This window comes from Channa argus, chromosome 13, assembly GCF_033026475.1.
Source record: "Channa argus isolate prfri chromosome 13, Channa argus male v1.0, whole genome shotgun sequence".
Classification (NCBI taxonomy): Eukaryota; Metazoa; Chordata; class Actinopteri; order Anabantiformes; family Channidae; genus Channa; species Channa argus.
Genome location: NC_090209.1, coordinates 3,508,669 through 3,530,245, shown reverse-complemented (window position 1 = coordinate 3,530,245; position 21,577 = coordinate 3,508,669). Strand labels below are relative to the sequence as shown.

The window sequence follows — 21,577 nt, the reverse complement described above, 5'->3', positions numbered from 1 at the left end:
CACCTATATACATTAAACCACATAGAACAGAGCACATTTTGTGTGAGATCACTGAGATTAATGAAGCATAACTGACAACCGTTTTTTGTTAAACAGGCGTATCCTGTGAGGATGATTGATCAAACAATAAAGAGCTCTAAATGGCTACTGTTGAATTAAGTCCTACAGTCTATGAAGACTGTTTTTGTTGTTTACAAGGGCAAATCAACATAAAGATAAAAAAAAAAAAAGAAAGAGGGAATATCAATCAGAGGCATTTGATAAACATTGGACATAGCAAATGTAACAAGTGTGAAACATGTAAATAAAGACAGTAACTACTGGTGCACACAGAACAGGTTGGTGAAAGAAGACAACAGTGCATAAAAAAACAATAATCAGCTAAATATAAACAACACAACGTAATGTCAAACATTTAAAGAAAATATCATGAGCAGAAATGACCATATGACAAGATCCAAACACTTCATCACGAGGAAGCATCAGAAACCCTGTTTGGAATTTGCTAAAAGAGTAAAGTCAGTAATTGTAGGAGAGTGAAGAGTATAATCTTATATGTTGCTTTTATTTGTTTCGGAGTTAAAGAATGCAAATACAGTGCTTGAGTAAATGTCTAATTTGAGCTGTTACAAGAAAATCATTGTGTCTATGGATACATGCTTTTTACAAAATGTGTATTTACAGAACTGTGCAGTACAAACAAGCCCAAAAGAAGTCACAAAGTACTATTAATACAGATAAAAGAAAAAAATGCCCCCCGTTAGTTATTTTAAATACCAACAAACTGATATGTTTAAAAACCTTTTGGTCAAGTGAATAACTACTTTAATGTGGTAATAAAACAGATAATGTGTAGATTGATGCAAAAGATTTTGTGAGAGGACAAGGTCCAAAGGAGAACTCTATAACTTGTACTGTAAGGTACTGTAAGTTAGTTATTGATGTGATTTTATTTCTATCTTTGCTTGTAGGTTATGTTATTAAGTAATAAACAAAAACTACCATTGCTTATACACAGCGGCTTAACTTTGCACAGAACTGCACAATGTCTTAGGGAGTACACACTTCTTTACAGTAGATGGCAGTACAACCTGAATTTACCGGCTTGCAGCCAGCTGCTGAAAAAACAGAGGAAGAAAACAAGCCGCAGAGAAATGTCATTGGCAAATCTGCAGTGACGTCAGCGTGACTCCTGTCCTGTTGGGCTTGTATTCAGCGTCAGCGGTAATATGGCAGCGCTGGAAGTCATTGTGGAAAACTTGGTGGCACTTTGGAGGATATCGGCCGTTCGACAAAACTTTCCATGGAGCTTTTTACTCATTTCCCTTGTGGGGTCACTTCTGAAAGAACTGGAGCTCGTCCCGCAGTCATATTTCAGCAGCAGCAGAAATATCTTAAACGTGTGAGTAACTTAGCTAAAGCTAGCATGTTGTTTGCTAGCTGCGTTTAGCAGCTGCACTTATTCATTTTAAGGTCAAGGGCTCACCTGTCTACAGTAAGGTGACTTTCTGTCGTACAAAGTTGAAAGTGCCGTCAGGAATTGACCCTGACTATTATGTCTACGTTTAGGTTAATTTCGCTAAACTGATGTAACGCTGGGTCAAAGGTAAAGCCTTAGCTTTGTGGCTGTTTGCTGATAATCTCCCTTCTACTGAGTAAGATGCATGTAACAAGTTTAAAACAGCTTCAAGACCAAATTAAACCAGATGTTCATTCATGAACTGTATCTAAAAAAAAAACGAAGAGTGAGAACCCGTCATTTGATGATAACGTACAATCGATAATTTCAGGCAGCAATGCCCCAGTAACTTCTCCTTTTTTTTTGTACTGTATTGTCTTTTAATATGTGTGTTGATTTCATAAATATTATAACTCCCCTTTCCTCGATTTATTACACTATGGAGGTTTTTTGTTACAGGTTGACTTTCCTCTTCCTCTTTGTAACTCAGGATAATACATATTAAATCTGATGCACAATGTGAGTGCTGATTTGATCATGGGATTTTCCTCTTGCAGGTATTTTGTCAAAGTGTCCTGGGGGTGGACATTGCTGCTCCTGACACCCTTCCTCGTCCTCGCCAGCTCCTCCTTTAGCAGGAGTGTGACCTTCCTTGGCCGGCGGCTGCTGTCTCTGGTGGTGGCGACAGCCGTGTGGTACACCTTCACCGAGACCTTCTTCTACATCGAGGACCTCACCGGCTCATGTTTTGAGACTGGAACTATGGATGTTATCAACGTGGAGTTTTCATCGAAAGCCAGCTGCAGGCGTGCTGGATTCCACTGGAAGGGCTATGACATCTCAGGACACTCCTTCATCCTCTCCTACTCTGCTCTTTTCATTATGGAGGAAACGGCTCCTATGGCCTCTCTGAAGACAGCCAATCTCTCTGCGCTGCCCAGGATGGCTGTCAACCTGCTTTATGTGGCTTTAAACTTGGTCATCATCATTTGGTTGTGGATGTTTACCTGCACATCTGTTTACTTCCATGAGCCCTCCCACAAGTTGCTAGGGACTATGTGCGGCCTGCTGGGATGGTATCTGACATATCGGGTTTGGTATCTAAAACCTCTATCACCAGGACTCCCCCCTCAGCGCCACCCAAAAGAACAAAAACAACATGCCTAGGCTAGTTATAAAGCCATCCTCAAAACAGCACACTACAGTCAGTGTCATCTGTCTCCAAGTCTAAGCTAACTACACTATTTTAAGTCATTCCCTCTTATGTAAAGGTCAGTTTGTACAGAAGGACTGGCTTTTTGTTCCTCCACAACCTTGCCGGCTACTGCTTCTAAGTTTGAATCTTGGTAATTTGAAATAAAGTCAAGACGCTGCTATCTAGCTAATATCCAGCTTCAGCCCCAAAACTTCAACCTCCATACCTCGCATCTTACACCATTTGGCTGCCTATTTGTTGCCTTTAACAATTTGTCCATAGATGGCTTTTTCAACATGAGTGGGAACACTTGAGAATGTTTACAGCTGCACTTGTATAGCACCGACACGTTTTAGCAGACCAATGTACAGTAGCCAGATACTGTAAACACACTGGAAGTACTGTATTTCATCCTACATGTAGGATTTTATTGAGCTGTAACTTTTTTTTGGGGGGGGGGGGGTTACTAAAACTTTTCACTCAAGTGCTGTGCAGCAGACAAAGATCATGATTAAGTGGCACTTATGCAAATTATTAATTTAATGCTAGGTAAAATATTCAATATTTATATAGAGACTGTGGGTTATTTATATGAATAATTAATATTTTACTTAATCATTAGATGTAAAATGTTTAAACACTAAAAGCTTTTAGCCACGTTTCTCAAGACATTTTTCAACCTAATTGTCAATATATCAGTGTATTACTTGTGCAACAAGCACATAAATGCATTACAAAGCGTATTTTTACACTTCAAGTCTGTTTTTTTGGGTTTAAGCCTGCAAAACACTGTAATTATGCAGAAAACAAAGAAATTGATCAATTCACAGCACAGCAAACAAATATCCTACCTTCTTGTACATCAGTGCTTTTACTGAACACAGCCTACAGTATTGTATTTTTAGCATGGTGTGTGTTCTTTAAAAACATAAATTTTGTAGGGGGCCTGGTGGAGCAGTGGAAGATCATAGGTCTGGGATGCAGAAGGCAGGGAGTTCGAATCCCACCCCACCGGGTGTGGCCCCCACCCGGACACCAAGGGTGCAACCAGTCACCCTTGTGCCCGGTCCCGAGCCTGGGTAAAACAATTCGGCATAAAAACACATGCCTAAAATCAACCTGCGGAACATGCAGGTTTTAATTATTAATTATTTAATTATTAATTGATTATTTTGCTGACTTGTCTGTGTTCTTATTGTTAGCAACCAGCGACTGAATTATCCTGGTAAAAGCAGTATCAGGTTGTTGAAAAAGCTAATTCCTCAGTCCCATAGACCTCCACTGTTGTCACTGGCTGATTTGCGCATTCTCATACCTTATTTTACTTTCATTATAACTTGGTTATTTTATTGATTTATTAGAAAGTCTCTAACAAATGCTCCGTTTGCTCCTGTTTTATTGTTTGCCAAAACTGCAATTCCTAGCTGTTGTACGAAATGACTCTTAAACTATTCATTACCCATGTTCAGTTTAAATCCAATGGGCTTGAGGCTGAGAGCCACAGACAGAGTAAGGGACATGTCAAATTAGTATTGTTGGACATTGTTTTTACATGGGATGTGTTCACTGTACGGCTCATATAGAATAACACCAGCCTTATTCCGTAAAGGCCAATTGTGATAAATGTAGGTACCAGTAAATTCATATATTTAAAAATATTAGTAACAGTGTCAGCAGAAAATAATTGTCAGAATAAAAAGCAGGATCTTTTCATTCCATTTTCATTATTTATTTGTCATTGATGGCAACTGAATAAATTAAGGCTTATGAACAAACATCATAAAAAGCACCATAAATAAATGCATATAATATAGAAATATAAAAAATGAAAATTAAAAAAATAGTACAGTGAAATATAATGGCCACAAAATCACAACTTGGATCCCTCAATTTGAACTCTTTGTGTGATCTAAGAAGTACAGATCCAACCTGTCAGCTAGCATATCTTCAATCAGAAGAAGCAGTGGAGTGTGTTGCAGTAATCAGAATTTTACCAAGCATACACCATGACTGGCTGGTTAGGAGCTTTCTTTCCCCTTTTCTCCCCATCATCTACTAGTCCATAGGTTGACCAAATAATTTAAAGTTTGATCCTCAGAAAGTCAACAGAAATAACAATTCTATGATTAAACTAATCAAGAATTAGAATTAAAGAATTAAACTTCACACTTTAGTCTCCTTTTCAAATCTGAATTATCTGACCACGTTTTAAAATCCTTGCTTTTGGGCCATTTACATAACTATTGCTCATGCAAGAAAAATTTGAAATCAACTATTCTTCCTGTTTCCTTTAATGCATATCTCAAATTTCTTTCCAAGCATAAATATGTGTTGCTGTCCAGCACTCTCCATATCAAACAGCAAACTGGACAAAATTAGCTACACCTTTTTCTAGATGAATTATATCAATAATAATCAGATATGACACAGCAAGAAGACACTGCTATTAAAGGAGGATTAATCATCATCTTTGGTTCAACATCATCTTTGTCTGCTGCAGTGTCCCGTCTTCATAACTGAAAATCTCACATTAACAACCTTCGTTATCTTTCAGTGATGGAAATAAACCCGGTCCTTACTGCTAGGAAGTCTGTATAACCAGCCACTAAATCAAAAACAGCTTATAACTCCAGCCAGACCTCACATTAATGAGTTAAATCTAAAGAGCACGTGGTTTAGGAGCAGAATTCTAACATGTTAAACCCTGAATAAGAAAAAGCAGAAAGGTTCCCCTTAAAGACAAACGGAGCGAGAAAAGTACACTGCATCTACAAACAGCAGAACAGCTGGCAAGGCTAGTTATTTTAGGCTCAGACTTATTTTTCCTCCTCATGCTCCTTCAGCCTTGAGATGAGTCATCTTTTCTTCTCCCAGTTCCCCTTATATAACCTTTGAGCTCATTAAAAATTCAACACGCTGAAAGAAATAAGACAATGCATAAATAAAAATATCTATCTGTAAAAACAATCTTGCATCTGTCAGAAGGAGTCAGCGACAAACAGCAATAAAACCCAGTGATTTTTCTTGCTCAGTCTTGCTGAGGGTCCACCTCCAACACACAGTACAGTACAGGTGCCTCAAAGGTCACATTTAGCAATATGACATTTACAAATCCGTGGTTTAATGTGGGTAGTGGTCGTAAATTCTGCCTCTGAGCGACAAAATCCTCAGTGTCCAGCGATCTCACAATGTGCACACAATTGAAACGTAACCATGCATACATCCTAATCCTACACGTAACACTATGGTGCCATAGATGCAGAATTTACAATTTACTACAATTTCAGTCAAGTGTAACGTGAACTCTTCCTCAGCAACACAGAGTGCTAGTGGTCACTGTGTGCTGTGTGATCTGTGGTAATAAACTGACTCGGCGCGCGCGTGTGTGTCTCTGTGTGTGTTTTCGTGTGTTTATTGTGTGTAGGGTGCACAGTTAAAGGAACAGTTTGACATTTTGGACATTCTGAAAGTTAGGTGAGAAGTGCAATACCGGGCTTGTGTGTAATAAATACGAAGTTACAGCTAGCGGCTTTTTGGCTTAGCTTAGCATAATCACTGAATAATCAGCCAGCAGCAGCTTCTGATATATGATCACAATAGAGTCAGTCTTAACATGTATTGTTTGCCCTGTGAGCTGTGATGACCCCCCTCCCCCTCATCTGCTTACATTTTTTCATTGTCAAATCAAGTGAGGATGTGTCCCAAGATTTATTGGAAAAGTGTTTTCACAATACTGCAAAAAAAGAAAAAAAAAACAATTTTGCACTGTGCATTCTGTGTCACAGCAGTATTTACCTTTTCAAACACAGGGGGCCTAAATGTTAAACTTCTCTACAGTAACTATAATGCTGATAATAGGTAGGTAATAGGTGATTTAAATCTATACTTATATGATTATATGATCATATTAATTAGTGACCTTTGGAGGTGCCGGTGGGTGGCAGATGCGTCCCCCGTTTCCATTCTTGTTGCTAAGCTGTAGCTTCATATTCAGTACACAGATACGTATGAAAGAGGTAAAAATCTTCTCCTCGTAATTTTGAAAACAGCAACAAGCACATTTTCCAAAAATGTCAGACCTTTCCATTATAGTTCGCCTCCATCCTTTCACTGTTTCATCTGGCAGTTTCTGGCAGCACAGCACTTAACAAGAGAGTATTCATCATGTACATTTTCCTGTGGTTTTACAAGGTAAACCTCAGGCAGATGGAGGAGTGAAGAGCGGTTATGAATAACGACTATAATAGTGGCATGCGAAGATCAGTTAACCCCTGTTGCTGTTACTGTGTTTACCATTTTGTCTGGTTTCCTACTTGAGGTCTTCGGTAGAAGTGGAATCTAGTGTATGCCTTCAACGGAAGTTAAACAAGGACTTGCAGACCACAAGAGCTGCAAATTTCCAGAAATAAAACTCGATGAAGGCCTTGATTACCAGAAAATGTGCTGTCAAGAATTTGTCATTATGGAATGTTTTATTATTTCTTTGTTCACCCAGGTAAGTAATAGTGTTCTCTATATAGATTCATTATGTTTTCCTGCAATCATAAAACATTACAGAAAAGTTGAAACATCACAGAAATACACAGACATTTAACACAACATGAGGGCGTTCACTACATGTATTTCTTTTTTAAATACCAGTAGGCAAAATAGCCCATCCCTCCCAGCGAGCCCATGAGAAAAGAGGCCCCAAAAAAGGACGGTGGCTTCTTTTTTACCATCCTGAAGGCGTTGGGTAGGACTGCAGACAGGAGGGTTGTGTGGATGTCGCCCAGGACCTTGCGGAATGCAAAGCGTTTTTGAACGCGCACAAAAAAGGACTGCAGGTTGGGTCGGCTGCCGTCCTCCCAGTATTTCTTAGAAAGTCCCAAGAACTTGAGCCTGTGCAACAAGGCTCCGAGGCAGATATCAGCTAGTGTAAATTCAGGTCCACATAGCCACAACTCACACTTTTGACCTGTATGGGCAAAAAATGAATAAATTCATGACCTCAGAAATATTTGGAACGTGTTTATGTACCAGTACGACAAAAGATCATAATGATTCAGTGATACCTTGATACTCTAATTTCCTTTTCTCCAGTTCAGCCTCCACCTGATCTAGAACCATGGCTAACTCCCCCAGAATTTTCTTCAGGTAATTGACATTATCATGGTCCAAGATCTTTGCCTGCCAATTAAAAATTAAAAAGACTTCAGTCCTAAGAGGCAAATGAACAACCATTATTCTTATATCAGTAAGATAAGTGTTTAATCATTAGAAGTGTTTTGAGAAGAACATAATACAAATCGCAAAATACATATGCTCACTTACATTTGTCCCAATTTTAGATAAATACGTTGAACTAAATTGTTGCAGCCAAGCAAAACAAATAATTATTTTTACCATCTTAGTTTAGTGTGATAGCAGCATACTAACAAGATATGGACAACTTTTGCAGCTTTTCAGTCAATTGGACAAATTACTTTTGACCCAGATTGTGGTGCTATGAAAATAGTATAGTAACAAATTCAAGCAAAGGTCTAACAAGAATCAAAAAGTTACTGTTACATGTTACTACAATTCATCCTGACTAGGACTTAAACATCGGGGCCAAAACGTAGAGCTCATTTATTGCACTACGGGTAATGATTGTCAGCTGCAAACACGAAAATCAATATCACAAAATCTGAATTGTGTAATAATTAATAATATTTTAATTTTAGAAATATAAAAATACACATTTTTATAAAATAATATTCCATATTTTATTAGAAAAACACCCTAATTTTTCAATTTAAACACATAAAGAGTGGGCAATTAGATAAATGATTAGATTAAAGATTAATGGTCGGTAATATATTAGGGACTATTTAACACGTATGTACAGTATAGAGCTTGTAAAAAGGATTTGATGTCTCACACAAATGCATCCCATTTTTAATTTATTAACAAGTATATTACACCACAATAATTATCCATTTAAATACCATTATTTTTAGGAAGGAAAAAATAGAAATGAAATGTTTCGCTTAAAGAAAACATTAGAAAACAACGTGTCACATAATGCCAACATAAACTCACCATGAGCTTCTTCTGCTTGGACAGGTACGGTTCTGTCAGCTGAGGCTCCTCATGGTCCAACTTCATCAGTTCTGTCGCAGCATTGGCCAGATGTCCTGAAAACACACACACACACACACACATTCATTGTGTGATGATCTATTGTTCAGGGAGAGAAAACCTTTTTAGATAATATTCTAGTTTTCCAACCACTGTCCCACTGTCATATCGCTCTTCAAATAATCCCATGAAACACAACAGTGAAACTAAACATGATCTGTGGAACTGTATTCCTCTCTGCCACACAGCTCCACTGTGCTGTGAAATGGATTAAAACACATTCATTACCCAAACCGTTGAAGTGACGTGTTTCTTCCTGACCATAAACACACACACACACTCGCAGAGTAATAAATGTGAAATAATTCAGCACTGAACATAATCTCAAACCAATCTACCATTTCCTCCTGTTTGATGTTGATTTTTTTGAAGAATGAAATGATGTAATATTCCTTTTGGGCTAGTTGCTGAAATATGACCAGCGTTATCTTTTACGATTTTATTAATTATTTGTGGTTAAAACATTTGATTGATATTTATTGTGGCTGCACAGCCATAATGAAATAAAACCACAAGATGGAGCCTGAAATATTAAAATATTTTAGTTGGGATTGCCCCTTGGGTCATAACATAATAAGACAATTAAGAAGTTTAAAACTGATTTAAATTAAGACTGAATTTATTCCTAATGTAAAACGGATTACGGCACAGTAAATAAAACAAATATTAGATAATCACACACAAACACCAGTAAGGCATGATTTCATTAAATGTTGAGTCAGTCTAACAAAGCTTTATAAGTTCATTCTGCTGCAGAACTGTTTTGTCCAGTTTCTTTATTCAAGTTACTTTAACTTACAAACTGAGGTCAACACCTCATGTAAGGAGAACTACACTCTGCACTAGCAGCACTTTATCTGCTCTTAGGGTAGAGAAACCTGACATAACTAGAGTGTGCTGGGATAACGGTTTTTGCTATTTGTTTTCATTTGTTAATATATTCATAACGCCATGCACATTAAAATGGGGATTTGTTGCTGATAATGTGGAAAATGATGTAAGGAAGATAAACAGCTGTGCATTTATAATGTCTGTCTATTGTTTTTGTTGGTCCTTTTTATTCACCTCCAGTACTCGTATATCAGAAGCAATGTTGAAAATAGAGAAACGTATTGATATTATGTATAAAAAATAGACAAATACGTTGAATATGGCAAAGCAAAAAGCAGAAACATACTCATTTAGTTTTAGCATCTACACATCCTTCAAAGGACTAGATTTGTCCTTGTCTGTTGTCGAAAAGTGGTCAATTTAATAGTTAATATAACAGAATAAAATCAGACCTTCACTCACAAGTCGGAGCATGTATAACCAACACAGCAGGCAAACATGCTGTCTAAATATTAATATTTTACGTTTAACTCAATTTCTTTTATTTGCTGGTTAGGATGCTACCTGGAATAGACTCCAGCCCCCAGAAACCCTGGTTTAAATGTTTGCTTGATTTAGTTGATTTGCCCTCAAAACTCCTCCTGAGTTTAAATTTCCTGATTAAAATAACCATATGAGTGTTAAATTACCCAATTATTTTAAGAACAAAGACCAGAGAGAAGTTAACTTGACTTCTTGGATGGGGACTACTGAATAAAAAATGATAACAATAAAAACAAGCTGCATCCAACCAGATACAATTGCAAGATGTTTTTGATAGATTGATGCATTGTCATTATCAACTATATTATAATATTTAATAACCATAGCTACAGAAACATTATGTCTTTTTTTTTTAATTTCATCCAATCTTCTGATTATCTAAATCAGGGTAAATTTGAAAAACAGAAACATGACATACAGTACAGTTATTCAAAATGATCATATAGTTGACGTCTCAGGAAAAGTTTCAACAAAATCTGAACATCAACACCTTCAGGAAGGAGGATTGTCCAATAGGACTGTTGGATTAGAAAGCATTAGTTTCAGCTTGGAGTATGTAATAAAAAAACTGGAGCGTATAACATCCACCATTCATCTTATAAAATGCAGTCTGATAAGCAACCAGGCCTACACGTCACGGTGAGCTGGCTTCACTTACTACGTATTTCTGCGGTGGCGTACTTTGGGATCATTGAGTCAGTGGTGAGCTCTGGATGGAGAATGCAGCCGTGTGTGTATGCGTCCATGGGCAGACCATCCAGCAGCTGACGGTACTGCTGCACACGATCGTGGAGAGGCGAGTCTGCATCGGGGATCAACTGAGCCACGGAGTCTGCGGGCGACACGCCGACATCATAGCAACAATGAAGAGGAAAGGCATTTAATGCAACTAAGACAATTACACAAAAGCAGTGGCACAAAAGAGACAGAGTTGCGTTCGTACTGTCTTGATAGATTTTCATCAACTTTCCAAAACAAGTTTCGGAGCAGTCATCATCACGCTTGTTGCTACACAAACCCATTATAACACCATTTTCCCTGCTTCAGCTTTCGGCACACAGCACGGTAACCTGGTAACACATGACACCCCTCGCTCTCTTTAACACACATTTTAAAAAAAGCTTGATGTGGAAACTAGACTGATGAGATCTAAAAATGGTCTCCTGGAGACTAAGAAGCTTGAGTGGAAAAGTAAACCAGTTTAAAAAAAAAAAAAAAACAGTTTAATGACATGAAAAAACTAAACAACATGAGACCATAATTTGATAAAAGACAGAAGATTAATGAGGCTACGTTGTAAAAATAATTTCACAGATCCCTGATTGGTCTGCTTTGTTCTATTTATCTGCCCTGGATGTTACAGTTTGCGTAGCTCAGTTAGTTTCTCTTAAAAATGTGTCCACACTTATATTAAGCTCCTCCAAAACCAGTGTAGATTTCAACAATCTTTTTGTCACAAGTTGAGACACACTCCTAATAGTAGTTTGTGGACTAACGTAGTCGCAGCTAGTTAGCTTAGCTTAGCATGAGGACGAGAAACATGAGGACACAGCCTGGCAAAGGGAAGAAAATGCACCTACGAACATCTCTAAAACTCACTTGGGGGATGCTGACTATTTCTTGTCATAGTAACTGTCATAGTAACTCCATACAGCCTCTACTGGTTGCCTGGCAACTGCTCAGACTCAATAAAAAGCACAGAGCCAACCATTAAGCCCTCTCTTCTAAAACGTGTTTTATTCCACCAAACTGCAGTCACACATATGTTTTGTTACTGCAGCTGTAATAGACAATGTAAACTTATGTCTCACCATGTGGTCAGAATGTGTAACCTGCCTGTCTTTTGCATCTATGCATCTATGAGACACCGTGAGCTTTGACACAGCATCAGCATTTGATGCCCTGGGTGGGTTGATTTCGAGTCTCATCCTACAGCTTACACAACATACACTGACTCCAAGCAGCATAATAAAAGACAACAGATTGGTTTCCACTAAAATACATATATACCCCTAAAATAATAGCATTATTAAACATTTTCTGTTTAGGAACTTACAGGACTCAGCTGAATATCTACAAAAATTTGCCTGCAAATGTGTCAAATTTTCATTTGACACATTTGTTTTATGTTAAACACCTTTTGTGTGAAGTCTTTTCCTAGTAGGTAGGTACAGTTGTAGGTTTCTCATCTAACTTTTGTTACACATTAGTTTTGTAATCTTGAAGTCCTTGAAAAAGTGTTGTTATTGTTAGAGGAACTAGGTTTTTTTATTTTGCTGGCCTAACTCTTGTGGTTGGCTTCACGCCACACGACTGGGAGGGATGGTGTTCCATCTAATGACCCTCTGCTAAGATTCAGCATTAAGGAGGCGATAGTACTTTTATCTCTGTGCGGGGTCACAGCCAGACAAACACAGGGATGGCATCGCTGACAAAACAGATACAGTCATCCGGCCGAGGATGTGCAGGCCAAAGGAGAAGTTCGCAGAGGGTGGAGCTGCACCTGGCAGAGCTCCAGAAAGCTGAGTAAACAGTCCTTCGACCAAAATCTTGGGCACGGCATGCAGTGGGCCAGTAGGTGGTCTGCTGCAGACTGTGGTGGAAATGTTACTTCAGCCAATAAAGCTATGAACCTTTCCAAGGACAAATGTCTGACTTTCCTGGAGACTGAGGTGAACGTTCAGGTTTAATGTGACAGAATCAAAAGTTTGATTGTTCCCAGTCAACAAACAGCTTTCTCACAGAAAGACTCAACGCGCTTTAACTTGGCACCTTGATGTTCTGTACTTCTAAGAGTCTCTTTTCCGAAGCAAAGGTTTGCTGTTCAGCTGCAGCCCATGTTGCCAGCGCTCATTGGGATTGACACACAGAGAAAGAGCCCTTCTGTAAGATTGATCCACCAGATTAACTTCTGGCTAAAACCATGTCCGGTTTGAGATCTGGCTTTAAAACATTAGTTCAACATTCAACAGAATAAAAAATACAGCTCAACTGAACTATTGTATCACTCTGAAATCATGTCTGATGTAAAAAAAAAAATCCTGCAATTACCTGCATGCAGAGCTGTAACCAACATGAATGAATGGTCTCCAGATGAGAAAAAGACATCAAACTCCAAGGCAGTTTCTGCCTTGTAGCCTTTTATTACCGAGTGAGCAGTGAACCAAATCTTCAGCAAAGCTGACATTACATAATGGAATAATGTCTTATCTGACAACACTATAGGACAAACCACACACAGATACGACAATGCAGGACACACAGATAGCTGAAATTAGCGCCTGCTTGCAAAGCCAAAGGATGAGATTTCTGGATGCATCTAAGTCACATCACAGCCTCAAAATGCTCATTTCATGCTCAAATGCTCTTTTTTGAGCACTTCAATGCTCAAAAAAAATCCTATGTCTATTTCTCATAATCCTCTTAACATCAGCTGCTGCTGTTGTTATTTACATGTTGTACTCACTGGTTCAGTGACAAATTCCCCCTATGAAATCATTTATGTTTTATCTAATTAAATGTGAGGGTTTTGTCCTATTGGTGCAAAGACACTGTTGCAATGACCTCTAGAGTCACACAGTACAGTACACACAAACGCTCGCAGTACAGGGACAGATGGCCTCAAAAGGCTTCCAATTGTCTTTGTTACCCCAGGTTCACACACTTGGATAGTTTCTTTAGCTCTGGTGTAATGATAAGTGGATGCATTACCAGTGTTTTAAACACTATGTTGCTATTTGTAATCTGCAGTTTGTACTCAACTCGGTTACTGCTGTTGGTCCTTTGTTAAGTTTTCTCACATAACACACATGCAATTTAGCCAGATAGAGTCAGAGTTCTCAGTTGATTTCAGACAGAAGCAAACACGCTGAGTTTTTTGTCTTAACTGACATTGGCACCATAAATAACAGCAGTTGCTGCCACGGTTTGTTGGATGAAGCAAACATTAGATCCATTAAGTGTTGAAAACTGTCTCCAGCTGATCTTTCAATGTTTCAGGCAAAGAGTTCCTAAACATGCCCTTGATAGCAAGCATCATCAGCGCCATGTAGAGGTCACAAAAATAAAGGAAACACACTCACTACATTCACATTACCTGTCGAAGTGGCTCAAACCTGATCTGTCTGACTCAGATAATTCAACGTCTTACTTCTATGCACATAATAATAAAACAAGTTAGCAACATTAGTGGTCTTAAAATGTCATGGAGGACAAGGGTCGGCATGACCTCTCTGAGCAGTCTGCAGCTACACATCCCCATACACAGCAACATGCGATACACACAACATGTGTGCACAGGTGGTAAAAGTACACAAACGTAATACTCAAATATAAGTGTTGGTCTAAAATAATTCTCCACTACAAGTAGCACTTTAATTCTTTTAATTAACTAAACTAAACAATTAACAACATTTCTATATTTTACTTCAAGAACAAAACTAAAAGCACTTCACTAAGAAAACAATGTATTTTAAACAATACTGATTTTGATACGTCTGGCAAAACAAGAACAGTAACTAATAAAAATTAAGATTACTGTTGGTAAAGGTGGAGCTGATTTTAACCACTTTCTGTGCTGACAGATAGTTAACATCAGCATTTATTAGAATATTTATATGAAAAATAAAATCATCTTGTTGCTGATCAGTGATTATAAAGTGTAAATAAACAGAAAGGAAATCAACATTACAGCCTGGGGTGAATGTAGAGATGTGTTTCAGATTTGTTGGACATCTATGGGAAGAATTGTAAAATCGAAAGGCAAACTCGAACAAATATACTACTACATGGTACAGTTTTTTGAGAACTCCACATTTTGCCCATTGACAAATGAAACTGGTGTAGATTTATGCATGTGGCTCACTTCATACATGTGCGGCAGAACTACAGCGGCACTGACATCATAGCTGGATACATGTCACCTAGAAACACTGAGCAAAATCCATCAATCTAAAAACTAAAAAGTCTGAACTAATCTCTAAAACCTGTAATGGTAACAATGGTAACAAGCCTCAATCCTAGTGTTACACAGTAAGTAGGATATTTTGCCTTTTTAACGCTTGGACGGGGATTTGCCCGGTAAATACAAGAGAGTAAACCAATTATAGGCAGGCCAGGGCTGCTGAGATTAACATTCCTCTGATGGCATCCAGAACCATTCACAGTGGACATGCTGGTTGTAAACAGGACACACTGTAAACCCTAGTGAAGAATATGCTGCATGGCTTTGAAAAAGAAAAATAAGATAATATAGATTATTACTGTACCATACCTCCCACAAATGTTTTCTCCAGGTAATCTATAATCTGGTTGTAGTCACTGATGATGGCGTCACCGTGGAGGAAGACGGGCACCTCCTCGCCCAAGTTCAGCCTCATGAACCAGGGCTCTTTGTGCTCCTGCAGCGGCAAGCTCACATCCCTCTCCTCACACACGAGCCCCTTCTCATTGATGACCAGACGTACCTGTAATAACAAGCACAGGTTAAGATTTCTGAGGCGGTGACCAATGCAGCATGTTGAAGCTAGCAGAGGATGACAAAAACTGATCACAAAACATGTGAATTAAATCATATGTTAAAACAAGATTCATTGAAGCACAGCACAGCAAATCTCACATGCTTCATGCTTCTTGTTGTTCAAAAGAGTTACTGCGAAAGTACCAAAGCAAAGCAGACAACCCAATGGTCTCTGCTCATAGCTGATGGCATAGAAAATACCGATGTTTATGTCCTACACAGACTGTATGGGCCCATCCGTTAGTGCATTCTGGCAAACGAATAAGATATTTTACAGTGCGCTTAAGTTTGAGAGAAAAACCCAGAGGACAGTCAGGATTCATGGCTAGTGGGGATGAAGGATAAGCCAAGGTCCACTGAGAGCTATTATTGGGAGTAAGATAAATGAAAGGAAATGACACTTTGGGCTTAATGTGCTACGCTGTGGTCACTTATGAGGAACAGCAAAATGGGAGCTCTCCTGAACATGGGCAGACGTGGTGTAATGAAATAAAACAGAATGATTTAGTAACACAAGCACAGTAATTAGGGCAGGAACACTGGTTTGGGGCAACAGGAGGAAATCTGTGAATGAAGCTGTGATGTCAAAGAAGAAAAAAAGCTTTTTATGTCTCATACAAGGAAGTCGATATATATACATTTTCAAACTGTGAAATATTTCAGGGCTGAGTCTTTAACTGCTGAGGTGTCCGTTGATGATGCCCACAGTAACACAGTCACTGTTGCCACAAGAGTTGTTATATAATAATATTCGTCACTTGTTAGTAATGAGGCCAAGTTGTTCAGCTGGAGGGTCCAGAGAACTCTTGTCTTACTTGATACTATACAGTAGTAGCTACGGCCGCTGCTGTACAGAGCTGAAGAGTAATAAATACTACTACTCGGTTTTCCAGATGTATGTTATACCGTCAAAAGGACTGAACCTAAAGCAGATCTCTGACAAAACTTCATGTATGGATGAATTGGCTGTGGCTCAGGAGGAAGAGAGGTTCTCCACCAGTCTCAGGATTGGCAGTTCAACTCGTCCCTGCTGCTGTCCATATGTCAAAGTGTCCTTAGGCAAGTCACTAAACCCCAAGTAGGTCAGAGCAGCACCTTGCATGACAGACGGAATCATCGCACTGGTGTTCTCGCTAATCATCATTAACTCCAAAATCTAATTTCTATTGTGCTACATAACTAATCCCAAGAGCTGATACGTTTAATGACCATTTGGAGTTGCCAGACTAAAATTGCAGGTTGGGAACCTTCAGGTTGAACTACCTGTAAGTGTATATAATATACTGCAGTAAAAGTACCTCCACCAGCTGCAACAATAAAAATTTTGCATTGGTTTCTGCAGATGGAGGATTTTACAGCTAATACATGTGTACGTTTACATCACTAGGATTATGAACACAGGCCTTTTGCTTTGCATCAATGGAAATCACATGATGCTAAGTTTCAAATTACATTTACTGGCAGCATGAAAACCACACAAATCGGAAAAGGTTTAGCTATTAAAGGTGCAACTCTCTAACCTGCTGACTGTGAGAGAGCCAGTGCTGTATTCAGCTGTGAAGTTGGCCTCTAAAATGACTTTTACTCCAGAGCATCAAGTTCCTGTCTGTGTCTCCAACTTTACCGTATCTGTCGTGTTCACCATGCATTGCAGCATGAGTTAGACATGAGGCTTTATTAAAACGGAGGAGAAGAAATTGAGTAGCACAGCTTCCCTCTTTCCTGTGGAACTTGCTGAGGCATTCACAGACTTGTAACTGATCCCCTGAACATCTGATGACAACAGTGGATTCACAGGTCACCAGCTCAGTGCCAGAGTAAGTACAGTAGAATTCACTTTTGTCTTCTTAGATACAGATAAGTGCTCTACGAGTCCCAAAAGACTGACTCTCTTCCCCAGTGATGTCATGTAGGGAGCATACAAACACCACCCGTATAATCAAGACTGTTTTGCAAATTTAGTGCAGTTTTCTTTCTTCCTGAAATCCATGTGCATTGTGCCTAATAGTCTGCTCCCTGACAGCACAGTCAGCCATGATTGTGAAGTCACCGTCCTACTCCAGCTCCAGCACTGAGGTGATAATCATGACTGTGAGCCTGGTGTTTACCCTCTGCTGAGTGACAACCAGCACAATCAGCCACTCAGACTCTGATGGCTGTGAGCCAGCAATGAAGCCTCATCACTGATGTACAAGGCAGAGAGTGAGCATCAGCTCAAGGTTGTCGTGGAGAGAAATACAGTGTAGCATCATCCTTCAGTTCACAGACACAGTGCTGCAGCATGTTCACATACTTACTCAGATGACACCTCACAGAGGTAAGCAAACAAAAGATAAGGCCAAATGTTATTTAATGACTCTGAATGTGGGGCTCTAGTATGATAACATCAAACTATCAAAGATGGGGGAAACTCACATGAGACAGATTATGAAAAAGAGCTGTGAAACTCAAAGTGACAAAAGCCGACACATGCTGACATTTGGTGCCTGTGGTCAAGCTTAAAAAGAGCTGTAGAGTTGTGAAGTGTGTGAAGTGTTTTGTCCATTTTAGGAGTTTCTCAGATATTGTTACTGTTATTTACATTGTTGTGTGATCACCATTTAAAAATGTTTACATACAGACTAAAATAGCAATGAGCTTTGGCTCAGCTTTATTTCAGCTGCAGGAAGGAAAAACACCGTTTTCATCCCCCATAAACTGATTCTGACAGAATTTCAGCTTTGTCATTGTATGTTCTATGCCAAAATGCATCTTGGAAGTCGTGGTTAAGGGTCTTGCCTGAGTTTGTCCACCTGGCTGTACAGTACTCTCGAGGTTTTAATAAAGAACCACATACACTGGACTCAAGGTGATCAAACATCCCCCATTTAAATGAATTACTTAACAAGTTAATGGATAATTTCACCATCAATTGAATCTAGTGGAATACACTTGTAATTTAGTAAAAGCTCAATCCACTGGGTTTTAAACAACTAACCTAAACACCAAAGTCCATTCAAAAATAAGCAATTTAAACGATTTATTAGTTCACCACTGTTATTTGAAGTGTTCGTGTTTTTAAAGCTATAGTGTGTAAATGAAGCTATAGTGTTAACATGAGACTCTGAATCACTCTCTGCTCTGTCCATCTCTTCCCACCAATGATCTGACATAGCTTTGCTTTGCTCTTTACATTCGACTGAGCTCTGCACAGTCCTCCAGGTAGGTGTAGTTTTCAAATTGCAATGCATCAGAATGCTACAATACTCAGAAATAAAGCAGAAGTGGTTGCGTTTCTCTGAGAGGCCGAATGCTTTTAGTTTGAATATCTATATGCCGGTCAGATTTCAATTCATTTCTCCACATTAAGATCAATTTTGGGAGCAAATTTAAATGTGGAAAATGTTGAACATTGTAACTAACCCAAAAATATATATCTTCTCTAACTTTATCACTTTAAATAAAACACCCCTCTCTGCTAAATATTGCAGCTTTCAAACACCTACAAAGACTCTCTGATATAAATCAGGAGCCTTAACACCAAGCTGACATATAACCCTGATGACATTATGGCCCCTGACTTAGAGCTCCTGCAGAGCCTTGTGGCCACACATAGAGTAGTAATCCTCACAGCTGATAGACGGATCTTTAGGTGGGAGATTGGTGAATTGGTGAAAATGTATACAGTCAATCAAACATGTTTGACTAAAACACTGAATTCTAATAATGTTTCAGAGTTTTAAAGGGCTAAAACACAACATTTTTATCACCATGTGCTCATTTACTAGGAAAGATCCACCTTCCTGACTGACAAGTTAATTCAAGGTAGACATTCAAATAAAACCCTATGGTGTGATTCACCTGCAGAGGGGGGAAGATGGCCTTTGGTTTGTTTTGCACATCACTCTGATCAATAATTTAGTATGTAATGTGTCAGAGCATATAGGTTGTAACCACAATTCACGAGCTGAGAAGAGACAAAACAGCTTCAACACGTCAATAAATGGCTGAAGCTGATGACACATGATGGGTGTTTAATGCAGTGGTAAATGACAGAATATTGACCAGGAATCCAATTATATGTCGAAGAAATGAGCCCCATGCTGCAGCGCTGCTTTCCTCAGCGTCTCAACTGGGAGACCTGCCCATCTGCAGGATCAGATTCATATTCTGGAGGTGCAGACACAAACATGCACACAAACCGGTGCCTTTGGATCATTGCAAAGACGAACACACGCAGTGAGTTTCACGCTGCAGCATCATTTCATGCAAAGAGACGTGCGTGGAGCCACCTCCATTTTCAAGCCCTGTTCTTGTTTTTTGAGGGTTTTTTTTTTTTTTTTTTTTTTTTTACCTTTTGGGAGGTGAAAGACTGCGTCCAGTGGTACAAAACCAGCCTGTCTTTGTTGAATGGTTTGGGCTCTGCCGTCGGTTCTTCGCACTCTTCCCCGTCTGTGATTTTGCCGTCTTCGTCCATCGCTGAGATGGGCCACCAGCTACAGTTGGTAGGGGTAACATGGTTGGAAGACGCCATGACAGAGCGTTTTGTGCGTGTGGAGGAGAGGAGCGAGGAGAGAAGAGGAGAGAGAGACAGAGACAGAGAGAGAGAGAGAGAGAGAGAGAGAGAGGGGGGGGGGGGAGGGGGGGCTTCAGCAGCTCAAGCTCAGCATCCTCGCATCCGTCAGCTTCAGACAGCTCCGGTGCTGAAATCGGCTTCACCTCCGAATGAAACAGAGATATAGCCCCCCCCAAAAAACAGACACGAGCTAATCCATATGCAAATATGTGCTTACTCGAGCATGCTCCTGCTCCTACGATCACATCAATGTGTGACCGACTCACATCACATGATGAGCTACGCTCCAAACATGCGCGGTGGAAGCGCGCGGACGGAGCGCGTCACTGGAAGGTCAAGCGGCTCCTGTAAGGACAACAGGACAGTGTCGGTCTTACGTAACATGTGCATACATGCAACTGACCAAACAGCTGAGCCAACGTGCAAAGAAACACATACAGATGTTTGCACATCCAATTCGAGATGTTCAAGGAGTTAGAATATTATTTGCTCCGGGAACTGGATCATGGAAAAACCAAGAAAATTTAGTTGTCAATGTCCACATTGTGTTCTTTTGGGGGGAAAGGTCGAGAGAAGTGGTGGACAAAAAAGAAGGGAATGCGTTAAGAATATTAAAAGTAACTGATTCAAAATTGAGATGAATAGCTGCCGGTGTAGAACAGAACTTTAACATAAGAGGCTACAAATGACCTCTTTTTTCATTGATGCTCCATTGAATGATTTTAAGTAAATTGTTTTCTACTAATATGCTTACGTTTTTCATTTTCACTTGTGATTTCTTAAAAAAAATAAAAATAAAAAAGACATATTTGCATAATAGCTGGTATATGCTCAAAATCCACTGTGTTGTAAGGTTACACGGTTGTTCATAAATTAATTCCATGTTACACCAAAAAGTATAGAACATTTTGATGTACTTGGGGGACTTGGCTTTACCTCTACTGTTCTCTTTTTTGTTGTTTTTTAATATCTTCACAGAAAACAGTTGGTCCTAATTGCTTTTCATGAGTTGTTGACAGCTCTAAATTTCTTAAATGGTTCCATTTACACAAGCTGTCAGATTTTTATAAGTTACCAGTTCTACCAGTTGGGCAACGTGAAGAACTGTCCCAGGGCCCCAGATCCAAATAAACAGCTCGTCAAAGACTTTTATTAAAATGAACTGTAAAATCATGAATTATAAGAGAGGATGTGCGTATGAGCATTTATTCTTGTTCTATGTTGTATGGCTGTACAGAGTTGCTGTTTATTATAAATCTTAATGCATATTCCCACTAAAGTTATGTTTAATCATCTTGTTTAAAAGTTTACCAA

The 21,577-nt window shown here is 39.1% G+C and overlaps 2 protein-coding genes across 3 annotated transcripts; one reads left to right on the top strand and one right to left on the bottom strand.

Moving 5' to 3' along the window:
* The first annotated feature begins 1,188 nt into the window (after positions 1-1,188).
* fitm2 (fat storage inducing transmembrane protein 2) lies at positions 1,189-6,034 on the top strand. The gene is made up of 2 exons (XM_067526846.1): positions 1,189-1,402; positions 2,017-6,034. The coding sequence occupies exons 1-2, from the start codon at positions 1,230-1,232 to the stop codon at positions 2,624-2,626; spliced, it is 783 nt and encodes a 260-aa protein (XP_067382947.1). The 5' UTR covers positions 1,189-1,229; the 3' UTR covers positions 2,627-6,034.
* Positions 6,035-6,173: 139 nt separating this feature from the next.
* gdap1l1 (ganglioside induced differentiation associated protein 1-like 1) lies at positions 6,174-20,889 on the bottom strand. 2 transcript variants are annotated; one of them, XM_067526844.1, is made up of 6 exons: positions 20,042-20,861; positions 15,463-15,655; positions 10,849-11,022; positions 8,718-8,812; positions 7,709-7,823; positions 6,174-7,611 (listed from the first exon to the last, which is right to left on the bottom strand). In XM_067526844.1, the coding sequence occupies exons 1-6, from the start codon at positions 20,219-20,221 to the stop codon at positions 7,268-7,270; spliced, it is 1,101 nt and encodes a 366-aa protein (XP_067382945.1). In that variant the 5' UTR covers positions 20,222-20,861; the 3' UTR covers positions 6,174-7,267. The 2 variants fall into 2 exon arrangements, with proteins under 2 accessions (XP_067382945.1, XP_067382946.1); XM_067526845.1 differs by lacking the exon at positions 10,849-11,022 and having other exon boundaries at positions 20,042-20,889.
* Positions 20,890-21,577: the final 688 nt, after the last annotated feature.

Coding starts and splice junctions, on each gene's coding strand:
- gdap1l1 (XM_067526844.1), bottom strand. CDS start 20,221: ATGGCGTCTTCCAACCATGTTACCCCTACCAACTGTAGCTGGTGGCCC. Junction 8,813..10,848: donor CGCCACCGCAGAAATACGTA/GTAAGTGAAGCC, acceptor GTGTGTTTTCAG/GACATCTGGCCAATGCTGCG. Junction 7,612..7,708: donor AAGGAAATTAGAGTATCAAG/GTATCACTGAAT, acceptor TTGCCCATACAG/GTCAAAAGTGTGAGTTGTGG.
- fitm2 (XM_067526846.1), top strand. CDS start 1,230: ATGGCAGCGCTGGAAGTCATTGTGGAAAACTTGGTGGCACTTTGGAGG. Junction 1,403..2,016: donor AGCAGAAATATCTTAAACGT/GTGAGTAACTTA, acceptor TTCCTCTTGCAG/GTATTTTGTCAAAGTGTCCT.